A 14794-nucleotide genomic window follows, 5' to 3' on the forward strand; every position below is an offset into this window, starting at 1 on the left:
TGCCTTTCCCCATCAAGAACTTTTCTTAGTTTCAAGGGAGACAAGTAATTTCTATCCAGTGTCTGTTATAAGCAGGTTTCCAAGCTGAAGAGGTCAGAACTATTCACAACCTGTCTGTAGACATCCCTTTGCATTCAGAGGTTCCCCACCAGGTCCAAAGAACCAGTCATGAGGGAAGTATGACAGCCAGGTAGATGGAGACCCAAGCTCACACTCCTCTAATTTCCCCAACCTGGCAATCTCAGAAATTTAGATCTCAACTAACTGTTCCTTGCATATACCAGCATATTTACTACATCACTGACTGGCAGCCAGGGAAACTCAACCAACACATAGTTAAATCGCTTGAATTTCCAGGTCATACTGGCAGGGCTGATGCAGAACTCCTGGTCTTCTTCCTTGGCCACTGTTTTGGATCCAATCTTTTACTAACTTACCTGCACAAACCCAGTGCAAAAGTGGTTGCCTGAAATGGCGAAGTAGCTTTATACCAATACCCAAAGCCAACCTACTTACTGGGAGAGCAGTGTGGGCTGGTGGACTTGAGCACCAGTCTGGATCAGGGCTGAAGCCAGTAAAAAGCAAATCACCTCCTTGCTCTGTGCCTCTGTGTCTCACCTGTACTTTTGCAGTATTGACGGATATCTCTGCATAATGGTCCTTAGTAAGATGTGATATGTGAAACCTCAACAGCAGTCTAGCACTCACGCTGACTGCCCACCCATCAGCAGTGCATGCATTTGGCCAGCTGCAGTCTGTTAGATCTTTGTAAAAATTAACAAAGAGACAAGATGAAGACTGCAGTCTTTTCCACAGAAAATAAAGCCAAACAACAGCTAAAGCTAGGGAGGGGAGGGAGAAAAGGGGAGCGGAGAAAGCAGACCAAAGGCAACATAAGAGTTGTATTTATTTTTTAATCCCATCTCTTTTAGTGTCTGTGATGAACACTGTAACTAAAGGAATCTAACTGAATTAGAATTTCAATATGTCCTGAGCAGATTGGAGCTGTTTCCATTCATAAGCAGCATGTCCCAGCTGTAATTGCCTGCTTGCTTATCCACACAGCTCTTTACAGCTAATCCAAATGCAGACTCAAAAATAAATAGTGCCAGTGCATTCACTTCCCGCTGGGTAGTAGTTTTAGCTCGCCTCTGCTTTTGCTTTGTTCCGGCTGGTGCTCTAAATGGCACAGGGACTGACTCAAAGGAGATAAAAGATGATTGACCTGCTCAAGGAATTAGGCGGCAGAAAAAACACTCCTGCTGTATCTGCCCTGCCTGCTTGTGCTTTTCCTATGGGTGCTGCTTTGAGTCTGTTTATCTTTCTCTGCCCTCACCTCTCTCCCGAGCTGCATCATTCGTGTGATCTGTTTCTCCTTCATGGTTTCCCTAAGGGCTGCTAGTACCCACCCTGTCCCCAGCAATGTCTCACCCTTCTTCTCCCTCAGCTCCCCCTTGGAAGCACACCATCAGGGTTTTAGCACTACTTTCCTGAAAAGAAACACTCTCTTCAGGGATATTTAAAAGCTGTACTTCTCAGATCAGGTCTTCTCTGGAAGGGTGTAAAGCTGAGGCAAAGCTGCACAAAGCTGGAGCCAGAGCGGATGTTCCCATGGCACTTCCTCAAAGCAAGGCTCTGCCTTTGCTCTCTGATAAGGAAATCTCTCCTCCCTCCACACTGGGTGGAAGGTGGCTGTCCACTATCTTTTAGGCTATTTTCTTCACTACATCCACCGCAGACTTCGGATAAGTCTCAGCAGCCTCTGTGCCTCTGTTCACTGCCTGTAAATTGGTAGTGCCAACATCCTGTTGCATCACAGTTTGGGTATGTAAATCCCAGGTTCTGAGGTAATAGTGGTGGAGGGACATGAGTCAAGTCAGAAGCCGCTTCAGTTCAGCACAGTTGGAAGTGTCCAGCTCAACTGCGCAACTGATTAGTCTCAAAAATTGTCTTTCTGGTATCCAAAAGAGCCTCATCTAAGTTCTGGTCAAGTAGATACCCACAAAATCTCAACTGAGAAAGAGGTCATTCTCCCTTTCATGATGAGAGGCTGCCTCCAGTGTGGAGCTAGAGCTGGAAACACCTCCCAGCCCTGGGAGTGAAGGAGCAATGCAACAGTAAGCCTCCAACTCCTTTCTATCAGCCTTTCTCCATTTCCCACTAGGCTTGTCATGGCTTGACAGCAAAACACAAAGCATCTTCACTGCCAGGCAGCCTGGTCCAGGGCCATATAGCTCTTCTGGTGTGGTGCAGCACCCAAAGTGATATATCCTTCTGCAGTTACAGAGGATTCTGCTAAAATGTAAAGGATTGCAAGAAATGAGGTAGTGCAGCACTTTGCCTGCCTTCATTCTCCTTCCCAGGATCCTTCCTCATCAGTGTAACACATGGTCTTTGGCAGAGCAGATCTCCCCATAAAACTCTCTTGGATCAACTGGGGGTATGACCCACCTCTTGCCACTGCTGCGCCCTCTCCCAAAGCCACACCATTTCACAGGCAGATTGTGCCCTTCTCTGAATGCAGAGAGCAGCTGAGATGATGAATATAGTGCTTGTCCAGTGTGTCACTTGCTACGTAAATTCAAATGCAGCACAGAAAGCTAAAAATGTTTGCAGAGTCCTGATAGGCAAAGGGGACAATTATCCTCAGCTGTTCCTCACAAATGCTGATCCCCAGTGACTGCAATGTGCCAAGAGAGGCATTGCCTCGTGCTTGGATTGTAAACTCATCACCACCAAAACATGAGGACGGTAATAAGGGCTGGCTCTTCATTAGATGCTCTGCTACCTGGAGATAGCCTGAAAGTATCTTCTGTCAGGTACAGTGATGGAACTAGCACATCACTTGTACTACATCCCAGATGAGGAAGCTGAGTTCATAGCATCAGTGTTCCAAGGTGGCCAGAAGAAGAAAAGTTTGGACTCTTTTGCTTGTGATGACAGATAGTAGCTCACTCCTTTTTACCTGATCTCGGGACACAGGAATTTCTTCAGTAAACTAATCAGAATAATTCAGCCTAACGCAGTGCAGCCAAGGCAAGTGAAACAAGTCATCTTGGGGACAGCAATGTATAGGAAGAGGCCCTGAGGGGAAAGAAAAAGAAAGGAAAGAAAAAGTGGAGAAGGAAGTTGAAGTCAGAAAGATCAGGAAGAGTAAAGACTATAAAGTCTACAGCCGTGCTGTGTGGGCTACTTAGACTAGCATTAGGAAGGTAGGTCTTGGGAAAGAGCTTAAGAAAGCAGCCTAGGGATGAAAACCATCATTAAAAGGCAAGGCTTGAAAGTTTTTTGAAAATGCAGAAAGACAGCACTCAAGAAAAAACATGAGGAAATGGAAACCTGGAAGATTTAGAGGTTACTTTGGAATATTTATTTTTGAAGTGTAAATATACTGTGATTTGTCACGTGGCAAAGAGGTATAGATATCTCAGCCTGTCTGAATCTCTCTCTTACTCCTGTATATACTGGGAGAGGGAAGTAACAATTGTAAAGGATAACTTCAAGTTAAATGAAATCTTGCCTTTGAAAACAAACACAAATGCTACTGTATTCCACACACAGCTAAGCTGCATCCCCATATAAAGGCTTCAGCTGTCCCTGGCAGCCCTGTTCTCCTCCTCCTTTGGACATGGAGTGTCCTAGACATGTCTGTGCCATGGGATCCCAGCCAGACTGCCTGTATATCTCTGTCATTCAACTAGAAAACTAGGTGGAGAGCTCAGCCCTGAGCTCTGGGGAGATTTAGGAGAAAGGCTAGAAATAGAGGTGAATTCATTAATGAAGCATCATTAGCCTCAGTCTTCCTAAACTCTTGTCAGTACATTAACACCAGCTGCCCACTGTCCATTTTCCCCTTGCCATAATAAGGAACCCCAAATTCAAGGTCATCTGCTAGTTGGATTAGTCAGTTAGTACAGCCAGAGCTCCTGAGATGCTCCAATGAAAACAGTTATTTATGTCACTCTCTCCTGCAACATGTCCATTAGCTTGCGGTACAGCAAAGTCTGGTCACGAGGCAGAAATGCACCATTTGATATTGCTGTTGCTGCTTCACAGTTTAGTGTTGCTGCTGCCAGAGCATTAAATGATCCCTAAGTGGTGACTTTCTTCTACTGATGCAGATGCATTTCTTTTATGAGTTATGTTTTTGCTGTTTTTCTTGGTCTATGCTTCCTGTTCTTCTCTTACGGCCACACAACTGGGATTGGTGCAAGCAGGTACTGTGCTCAGACAGAGACCTGCAGAGAAAACAGGTATTTTGACTACACAAAAACCACTGCCCTCTGAATTGTGCCAGAACAGGGGAATTGCCAGCTAGATGTTCACCTGGTTTCTTGTTTCAGTGCTAGCTTGTGAGACCTCCCTTGGTATATGTGTACTGGGGTTTTTGTGTCACACCACAGCCACAGTCACAGTGGGTCTCATCCAGATACCCCAGGTTTCTCCTCACACTCTCCCTGGTGTAGCTCTGCTTCCATCCACCCCTGCATGTTGTCATGGACCATTCTTTTGAGTCAGACATTTCAGACATTTCAGGAACGGGTCCAGCTCTTACATTCTTTCAATACCAGGACTAGAAAACTACCCTGGATCATCTCCTGAATCAGACAGGAGCATCTTAATACAGCAGTTACCTCCACCACTCTGCCTGCAGAAATATTCCATGCATCCAAAAGCCAGACTACACAGCAGTCAGGCTATACTTCAACAGGCCATTTTATTTATTCTTCCATTCTTCATGACACAATATTTCTCCCTGTTTTCCAGCTCAGCAAAGTCATAGGAAAACATACTATCATGAGACATAGGTGTGGGTAAGACTATCAGGACATAACTGTTTATATTCAGTAAATTCACTTTAAAGTTAACCACTGTCCCCTTGCAAGTTGTATTTGATGCCTGGTTTCAGCCTCTTCCTTTTCCCATAGGTGGAAATTTTTCCAAAAAAAGTATCTCGCTGGCCATGAGAAAGACCAAATATCTCCTATCACCCAATAGTAGATGTCCTGTCTGTAGAGGAACTTGGCACTGACCATTGCATTGTGGTATAGGGACAGGTTAACATGTGGGCTAGCAGAAAAACTTCAGGGCTCACAGGGAACTGCCACAGGGTTCAGATGAATCCTCTAGCTGAGGAATACAGGGATCAGACATCCAGAGCACTTGACAGCATGGACAATGTAGGATGTGTGTATGTGTGTGTGTTCAGACAAAGCTTAAGAGGTCCGTGATCATATCTTTAGGTAATTGTTTAGCTCCTGTTTTGATGACTCAGGTTGCCTTTTATAATGCAAAATTAATGCAAATGCTTCCCTTTCTACAGTGACCACTTTGCCCATGAAAAGAAATGCCATAAGGGGAGCAAAGCTCATTAGTTTAGTGCCATAAATGATTCTCCTAGGTCTCAAAACCCCTATGATTAACATAAACATAGATAGAGACAACTACAAATAAATACACATATAAAACCCAACTATCCATCTAAAAACATGGTCTGCAATGTCTTTGGCTGTTCACAGATGTGGTAACCTAGAGGTCAGGGACATTTAATACCAGTCATGACATACGCCTGAGGAAGGAAAGCAGCCAGCCCAGAGTGAAAGTAGGGACAACAAAGCACATAATATACCTCTCAGGGTACCAACTAAGGGATTTTAAGATTCAGCCTCAAACTCTAAGCAAATGTCACCCCATCACGTTTTCTTCACACTGCATTCTTCTCTCAGGCAGTTGTTGGGTGGACGTGTTGACATTCTTTTGGACAGGGCAAGGTAGTTCTAATTTTACAGGAGCTATCTCAAGTCTTCATTTTGCAATGGTTGGAAAAGTGGAAGCCTTGTCAGGTTTTCCAGTGAGTTACTTAAAATTCACCAGAACATAATGTTCAAGAGGAGGATGAGAATGGGGGAAGATAGGAGGAGTGTGTCAGACCTGGGTAGACCCACTGTATTAACATTGTGGGCCCTTAAAGCTGCTTCTCAGCCAGTATGGAACAATGAAGTGCCCTAGGTATAGGCATACATAGGAGAGTGTCATCACTTTTTACTTAGCATTTCTCTCTTAAACATTGTGCATTTATTCGGGGTAGATGCAAATGCAAAGAATAAGGCATGTTTTGTAAAAACCAAAGGCAGGTCTCCTCGCCTGTCTCTGTGGAAATCACACCAAGAGACAATGGTGTTGATGCCACACTGGGTAAATAATGAAGGAGACAGGATTGTTCAGGCAAAGTTAAGCAGGAAGCCCGGAGATCAACACAGCATGCTGACGTTAGCAAAAGTCACATCAAGTACAGCAGTTTCCTGGTAACCTGCCCTATGGGAATAACACCCACAGACTCCTGAGAGTCAAAAAGCAGCTTGAAGCACTTCTTCTAAACTGATTTAACAGGTATTGTCATGACTTTAGGTGCTCTAGCAATGGCACAATCCACTTTCACTCTAAATGCTAGGCTGACATCCTGCATAAGTTTGTTTCATAGGCTGATTACTTGTTGGGTGATGAAAATTAGTTGCCAGCAGCTGACTCAGAGAGGCAACAGGCAAAACAAAGAAAAGTAGCTCTACTTGTTTTCTCAGAAATGAGAGAGGGGACAGGGAAGGAAACGGCTTCAAAGCCCTCCTTTGGGATTAAGTTGGGAGAGAAGAAAGGTATGGAAGTTTGCTAACTGACCTGGTGGGGCAATACCCAGTCATGTAGGTTCCAACTGTTCTAGGTTACAAGTCCTCCAACGGCCTTCGAAGAAGGGTCTTGGGGAATTTGTATTGTTACTCTTCCACAAAAGTCTCTTACCTCACAGTTAACCCCCACCTAAAGAAACCACTGATTTTAGTAATTTATATCTGACCTCGGGAGTGGCAGCGTTAATGTCATCAGTATTACCATTTTACACCGAATTGAACGTGAGATTATGTGTTAAATAGTGACAGCTTGGATTGCCCCACTAATAAAGCTGGCAGCATTAATGCTGTCACATATGGACTGCTTCAGGGCACTGGCACTGGTCTGAAATCACTCTAACTTTGGTGGGAAGAGAAATACCCCTTTTTTCTACTCCAGCATCCCCTCATGGGACAGACCCTTCTCACCCACCTACTGCCCCAGCAGTGCTCCTGCAATTTGCTCTGGAGCTTGGAAATCCACCTCCCTGCCCAGGCAGTCCTGTCCAGGTGCCCCTGTAGACTTAAACAGCAGCAGAAGCTTCTGATCACCTCTAATGTGTGCCCAAGTTTTGCTTAATTAAGAACAGACTCTCTGATAGCATTCATCACCCTCTCCTGATGGCTCTGGGACCACGCAAGCTGTGGCAGCACAGCCAGCCAGGCTTTCCTGTCATGCAGCTCATGTGTGAAGTCCTAAAGGGTGCAGTGGCAAATATGTAATATTATTTTCCAGCATTAAAGGACTCAGCCTGGGACAGGTCTCAGTCCAGTATCAGATGTGGCCTCTAGGCCCTCAGGCAGTTGTTCTGAGCCCTTCTGCATTGCTCGGTGCAGAAAAACCAGCTCGTTCAGTGAAGGCTTGTTGGTCCTGTTGTGCTGTCTGAGGTAGTGAGTGCAATCTCACATACCAGAGTAAGGATTAGACCCAAGATCCTGCAACACAAATTTCTGGCCATTATCACTATAAGACACTTCTCAGTGGCTATACTGATTAGACCCTGACAGATGCTATTTCACCTTCTAAACTATAGTTATTTCAGGAAGGAAGAGCTTCATCTTGTTTATTTCCCAATACTTAACTAGAGCAGTTGTAAGGAAAGAGTCTTTTTTGGCTCTCAGAGCTGCAGTGATGACTACGGAGTGAGGGAAAGGGCTGAGGGAGATTTCCCTGCCTCTTCGTCTCTTTTTTTTTTGGACCTCTTTCTTGTCCAGTTGGCTGTGCATGAAAGCACAAAAGTTTTGTGAAATATTACCTCAAGCAAGGTCCCAACCTGCAAGTCCCAGTCCTGGGCCAGCATCTCTGAGCATGGCAACAGGATCCCAGCAAGGAGGAGGTGACAGGGTGACCAGCTTGGCCAGTTTGCCCAGCCAGATGCCCAGCTGGGGTGTTTTACCTGGGTCTGCTTGAAGGTGGGGCTCTGGGCTGACTCTAGATGGGAAGCCCAGTCCCTTGGCACCCACCAGCCTGTCTGTGTACAGATGGATTTTAGCTCCCATCCATGTCAGTCTTCCCCCCCCCAGCCACCTCTACAGGATTTAAATATCCTCCCAGGATCACCACTTTCAAATATTTAAATTAGCCCTTTGCACGATTATGTAGATTAGTGACATTACAGACTTTTCAGACAAGGAGCACTGGGGAATTGATGTGCCTTCTCTGATGACAGCATCAGCAGTCAAGTTTAGTTTTCAGTGAGATGAAGAATGGCACCCAGTGTAGGAAAAACTTCAGCACTAAAGTATTTGGTATCTGGAATATTTCCTTTTTTTTTTTTTTTTCTTATTCTTTTCCCTGAATGCAGTAAAAGCACAAAGTGCTGTGCCATGAAGTAATACAAAATACAGCCCCTGCCAGGAAGGGTTCAGTTCTCAGAGACTGAGATTTTAGCTGAGCCTCACTAAACTCAGCAGCAGATTAGGAGGAGCTACAAGTGGAGCTGTAGCCTCACTAGAAGAGCCTGAGAGAAGGTAGCAGCCCTCATACGCTGCTGTGAAACAAAGAAACCCCCGGGCAGAAATCTAACTGGTCTGGACAAATGGCCCAGAACAGCAATTTCTCTGTGGGAAAAGACATCTTTGTCACATCAGTTACATTCCCAAAGAATACTGCATTTACATCTCATACTTGTGCCTCATTCAGACACCTTCCTGGAGAACCTCACCTTATTGAGAACTGCAGTACAACCAATTAATTCCAATGAACATGTATGTGTTGAAACAATAGCCACATTGACCCCCAAAAATACTGCCATAAGAACACTGGATGCAGCTATTACTTTTTTTAAACTACCAAATATTTCTGGTCCATGGTGGAAATCCTTTGCAGTGTGGAGCATAGTTAAGCCTGATTAGCCAGCATCCCATTTTCCCAGTGGGGCTAATGAGATTTGTCCTTTGTTCACACACACTGGTCTGTCATCCCCATTATTTTACATCTCACCTTGAGTTAAGAAAAGGTACATCTTCAGGGTTCACTGAGCAAGCCACAGTGGATTTGGCACACTGGATGTAATATGGTCTGCCACATTGGATGGGCAGTGACAAAAATTGTCCCTCTTCCCCCAGGTCCTTCCATCGTCCCACTGCAGCAAGCAAAGCCAACACTGGGCAATCCTCTAAAATGTTTATTTGGACCAGTGGCCGGAGCTCTACATCTTACAGACATGATGAGAAAAGGTAAACAGCATCTATGCTGATTGTCTCTTACGGGTTTGAATCTTTAGGAATGTGGCCTGTAGCTTCACTTCAGTGGTGCCTCTAGAGAAGGAGGAAGGATGCAAAGGGTGTCCTCTCTTTGTCTCTCACCCTCCCAGCTACTGCTCCACTGACAAGAGGATCAGCCAATGAGTACCAGGGTTAACATGCCAAGCCAAAACAGAGTGGAGGGACAATGCCAGAGCCATGGCCAAAGTCTTCCTTCTTCAGCAGCACACTGTGACCATCTTTGAGGTCAATACAGACACACTTCACATTTAAAAGCACCCTAATCACTACCCACAGATTTGCAGCCCCAGCTCCAACCCCTGTGAAACCTTTATGCCTTTTGCAAGTGTCCTGCTTCCAGCCCACACGACTGCCTTCTCTTCCTCCACACACACACACTGCCCTGTGTCCACCTGCTGGGTCATTGCCCTACATAACTTTTACACATCTGGATGATGCACCCAGCTGTCAGAGATGCTTCCTCTATGTATGTGTGCATGTGTGAGGATAAGCGTGTATGCAATACATCACACGATAGCTGGGGAATGAGAAGTAGCCTAAGAATGAGCTGGTAGCCACCAGCCCACTTACATGGTGTAGCTGGAGGGAATAGGCTGAAGGAGACAGAGGACTGTATGAGTTACTGGATCTCCCAGGGGAGCAGGGAATACAGGAAAGGGAAAGAGAGGTTTTAAGTCTGCAGATAAAGGCAGCACTCAGTTGGGAATGAAAGAAATGAAATATCATTGAGGAAAGAATAATTGTCAGCAATGCTCAGACTCATCCTTCCAAAGTCTCTCTCCTTTGTAGTGAGATTTGCTGGAGAGCTTGTCTTGTCACAACTGGACACATTTCCCTTTCTTTTCTTTCCTTTCCCCCTTCCCTCCCTTGCTTTCTCTCCTTCAGTTCCTCTTGCAGTCACTATCAAACATAATCACAAAATATCAAATTCCAGTGAAACAGAAACAGATCTCTATGTATCTACAGTGACAATTAGTAAAACACACTCTTCAGATATTCTGATGAGACGCTACTGCTGACACCTCCTTGGAAAAATGCTGTCATGAGTTCAGGCAGCAGAGCTGCCCTCAGGATGCCAAATTTCTTTGGAGAATTGTCCCATTTGCTGAACTTTTCTGCAAAAGTGGCAGAGGTGCTCAGCTCCTTTGATAATCCAATCCCAAACATATTTTGAAGCCACAAAGACCAGCTTGGCAGCAGGTTTCCATGAACTTCCATTTGGAGCTGGTTGTCTGACTGCCTCCTGTACTTCTGCAAGTTTCCTCTTTAATTGAATTTTCTGGTATCAGTAAACATCTCAGCATGAGGTAATTTGAGTGACATCTATATAACAACTGCGATATCAGAGAAGTGAATGCCAGTTCAAAGTCACTCTAAATAATTCAGGCAAGCAGGTATCCCCATCGGACAAGCCCCATTACTGTGCTAGAGGAGGCAGCATCTCCCTCAGTGCCACACCATGGTCCATTTGCAAGGGAAAGAATTCAAACGTAATTTGTGTTTATTTAAAGAAAAAAAAAGTAATTTCAGGTGCCTGGAAACTGAACATCTTTGCAGAGCTCCTAGATCTACACATTTTGGAGAAAAATAAGAATTGTTGTGCTGGGTCAGAAGATTACTTTAGCTTCTCCTGCTCTATGTGGCTGTGCCCAGTTGCAAACTCTTTGCATACAGAACCATTCCTAATACATGCCTATAAATTAATCACATCCCCTGAGCTACAGAGTTCTCTTGTGTCAGCAGAGGCCAGAGCAAGTTTGCCTCATCCTTCCAGTGAGTGAGTGCTAAAAGATCATGTACCTCATGATGGCAAATGAAGGCTTGGCTTCAGTAAATATGGGCAACTCTACAGAAGATGCAGAACTTATTTATTAAGGCTGCTAGGCTTAGGTCGGCATAGTAACTCTCCTTGGCTGTCTCACATTGAGGTTACCATAACCTGGGCTGTCTAATTTCGTCACATAGGTCCTCCCTAAGCCTTCCTCTGGAGATCACATTGCAGAGGGATCCCCATGCTGCTGCTGTGCAGAGGTATGGAGAGGGAAACCTCTGCTGTGCGCCTAGCAGGCACAGTCATGTCCATGTTTCCTTTCTGGAAGCCGATCCTGGGTAGAGCAGCCAGCCCATATCCTCTGAGCAGTCTGGCAAAAGCAACATGGAGATTTAACAGGGGAGAATTTCAGTTTGGAAACGATCAAGGGAGCAAAGACCTTTTGTCCTTGGAGGCTTGATCTCTATTAAATGTCTTTGCACAGGATGGAAAGACCCCATGTTCTGAGAGCTGGGACTTCTTTAAAAACAAACAGCCTGCCTCAGTGTCATATTTGGGAAGTTATCACAGGTAATTGCAAGTATTATGTGAAGTCACCTAGATGAGTAGTGTCTGGGATGCAGTGATCTGTACTTAAGCATACCGCAGCAGTCAGCTAATTGTGCCTGTGCAGCCCTGGGATACAAAATCAGCCAGCTAAGCATGGCACTCTTCCAGCTCACCAAGCAGAAAGAGGACCCTGGGCTGTGTCAAAAGTTCACACATACATGGAACGTCCCCCAAGGAGCAACACACACACCTGTGCAGGCCCCACTGCCACTCCAGATAAGGAGATTCTAAAGTTGCTCTGTTAGTGGCAAAATATTTTGCACAATGTATCATGTCCCCCAAAACCAGGGCTCTGAGGGGCAAAAATGTGATGTCTGCTAATAGCAGATGTCCCAGTATCATAAGGAGAAAACTGACACCTCCCCAGTGCAGGCATGAGCTGGGAGGAAGAGGAGGGATGGTTACTCAGTGTGTCTCCCAGGCTGCGTCAGGACTGATGCATCGCATGCTGGCATGTGCCACAACACCATGTGCCTCAGCATGTGTTGCCACATTGAATCCTGTCAGGGATTCAGGAGAAAGGCCTCAGGGGCACCAAGCTACCACTTTTCTTGATGTTCAGGGCTTTGAATAACAAATATTTGCAGAACAGCAACTGAATGACCTCTAAGGCAGAGCTTTGTTTAGCTTTATGTACCATATGGCAGGCGAGCGTGGGACATCCACCTGGCTGGTGGTAACCACATACCATCCCTTTTGCCAGGAGCCTGCCAGTTAGATAATTTCTACACCACACCCTTCAGCCCATCCTTTTTTTACCTCTCACTGCATGTTTCTTGGCTCAAGGCCACATGGGAAATATTTGTAACCATTCTCAATTAGATATTTGTTTTTAAATTGTCCATTTGTATCCCTTTTATGTCCTAGCTGTTCTGATGACATTAGTGAGCGATTGTGCTGCGTCTGCTTTATGTCTACATGCTGACATAAGTTATGCTGTGTGATCAGTTAATGTGCTGGAACTGCACGACAATCTCTGCCTTCCTGCCTGCTTCCATTTGGGAGCAATGCAAATCCTAAGGGCAGCTCTTGGAGTTAAATACAGTTTGATAAATAATAATAGAAAAGTAGCATCAGACTATTACTCTACATTACTTCTTTGAAGACAATTGCATCTGCCAGTTCACAATATATCTTTTCTCACCAACACCAGAGAAAATTTTGACATGCTGAATTACCATTTCATTTCCAACTAGGAAAACACTGACAAGATTTAAAGGGTGGTTTTGAAAAGAAAGCATGGGCATCTAAAGATGTGAATTACAGTTGGATGAAGAAACCTTCAGGGGTCTTAGTTATAGGAAACTACTGACAACAGTATCATCTAAGCAAGATTTTTGCTACAAAACCCCACACCATATGTGCTTTTCCTGAATATGACTCATCACCTAAATACATACCAAATTTCAGTTTCAGGGATTTTATGATTAAGCCTATTTTCTTGTTTCTACTCTGTTCATGTATGGTTTTACATCTGTCTTAACTCCATTTCTTTGTCCCTATTAGTGAATGTAAGCTATATGTTTGGTCTGACATCAGGCTTATTTCCAAGGCTAAGTAAAACTTGGTGGTTTCAGCAAAAATGAGTGGTGGGTTTGCTAGAGCCCAAAGTGATGTTGATGTTGCTCACCTGCCATTTTGCAGACAGTAGAAGAGGAACTTCCTCCACGTGTACTACTATGCCCATGTTATGGTGGTGCCAGGGCTCAGAGGTGTGCGGTTCACATGCTTCGGGTGCTGCCTGGATGATTCAAAAGAACTGTAGCAGAAAACACAGGAGATTTTGACCAGCCTCAGGTCTGTAAGTACATTTTAAACTCACAAAGTTTGAGTGTGTTTGAAATGTACTCAAATATTTCCTTCTTCACTATTGTGTCCTCATGACTCATTGAATCATCAAAGGCTCAGAGATGAAAGAAGGACTTATGGTTAGAAAATGCAAAGGACTTTCTGCTGAAGGGGGAATGGTTTGTTGTATCTTCTTTCTTTTTTTTTTTTTTTTAAATAAAATCCCAGAACAAATAGCTCTGGTGAATAATTTTCTGCGAGGGTTTTCCCTGTAATGAGTAACTGGGCTTCCAAAAAGCTATTTTACAAATAAAGTAAATAAGCTCTCAATCAAAAAACCCCACAGAAATCAATTGCAAAATCCCCATAGAGTTTCATGAGCTTTGAGTCACACTCAGGGCAGAAAATCACCTAAGCCATTAGCCTGTAGGGAATGAAAATAGAATGTGGTCCTTTCAGATAATTTTAGTGATGCTTTTCTTCAGGCTGATTTCTACGTATGGAAACATAAGACCTGAACTGAAGAAAAGACACCTCATATACCTAAACATCTTCTAGCAGCCTCAGATGGCATTGACAGGTCAAATTCAGCTATCATAATTCAACTGAGCCAACGAAGCTGTACCAAAGAAGGATTTACTGAGCTGGCACAAGTGTCTAATCTTTATATTTGCTATAAGAGGTTTTTACCTTTTCAGAAATGGCTGTAATATATTTTGGAGATGAATAAGTTTCCACCAGGTCAGAATGAATCCAATGAAAAAGGACACCTGAGGACCCTTAAGCCTTTCTCTCTCACAAGATGGGTATGGAGGTGGAACTACCCACCCTGTAAAAGCTTATTTGATTAGATATGAACTTCACATAAGAATGTATTATTTTCAACCTCAGAAATATTTACCAAAAAATCAGGGATCACGATCTACTGGACAAAAGGAAAACAGTTACAGCCCTAAAAGCTGGAGAAGACCGGGCCATACTCCTCGGGCTGGCCATGATGGTGTGCTCTGTCATGATGTACTTTCTCCTGGGAATCACCCTGCTGCGGTCTTACATGCAAAGGTAATTTCATGATGGTTACCCTGATCCCGCTTCATGTGCCTTATTCTTTCAACTCTTTTTATTAAAGTTGTTTTTTTTTTTCCCTTTGGTCAGCATAGGCCTGATTCTGCATTTCCTTACCCCAGTATAAATTAGGTATACTTACAGAGAAAGCATGTTGGGTAATACCAGCGTGAGG

The 14794-nt window shown here is 44.3% G+C and overlaps 1 protein-coding gene and 1 long non-coding RNA gene across 8 annotated transcripts in view; one reads left to right on the forward strand and one right to left on the reverse strand.

Annotated features, from left to right (window-relative positions):
- LOC134155587 (calcium-activated potassium channel subunit beta-2) overlaps positions 1-14794 on the forward strand; it is a 148091-nt gene that overhangs the window by 123411 nt on the left and 9886 nt on the right. For 3 of the 7 annotated variants that reach the window (XM_062602921.1, XM_062602922.1, XM_062602919.1), the window contains exons 2-3: positions 9228-9338; positions 14446-14616. In XM_062602921.1, the coding sequence (XP_062458905.1) occupies positions 9228-9338; positions 14446-14616 (282 nt within the window). The remainder of the gene's footprint in view (positions 1-9227; positions 9339-14445; positions 14617-14794) is intronic. The other 4 variants (XM_062602924.1, XM_062602920.1, XM_062602925.1 and 1 more) reach the window with 3 other exon arrangements.
- Positions 3037-14579, reverse strand: LOC134155589 (uncharacterized). The gene is made up of 3 exons (XR_009961629.1): positions 14441-14579; positions 13397-13558; positions 3037-4238 (listed from the first exon to the last, which is right to left on the reverse strand). It is a non-coding gene; the product is annotated as an uncharacterized LOC134155589 (long non-coding RNA).

Source organism: Pezoporus occidentalis, unplaced genomic scaffold (assembly GCF_034315485.1).
Source record: "Pezoporus occidentalis ecotype Australia unplaced genomic scaffold, CSIRO_AGI_Poc_V1 ctg8, whole genome shotgun sequence".
NCBI lineage: Eukaryota > Metazoa > Chordata > Aves > Psittaciformes > Psittacidae > Pezoporus > Pezoporus occidentalis.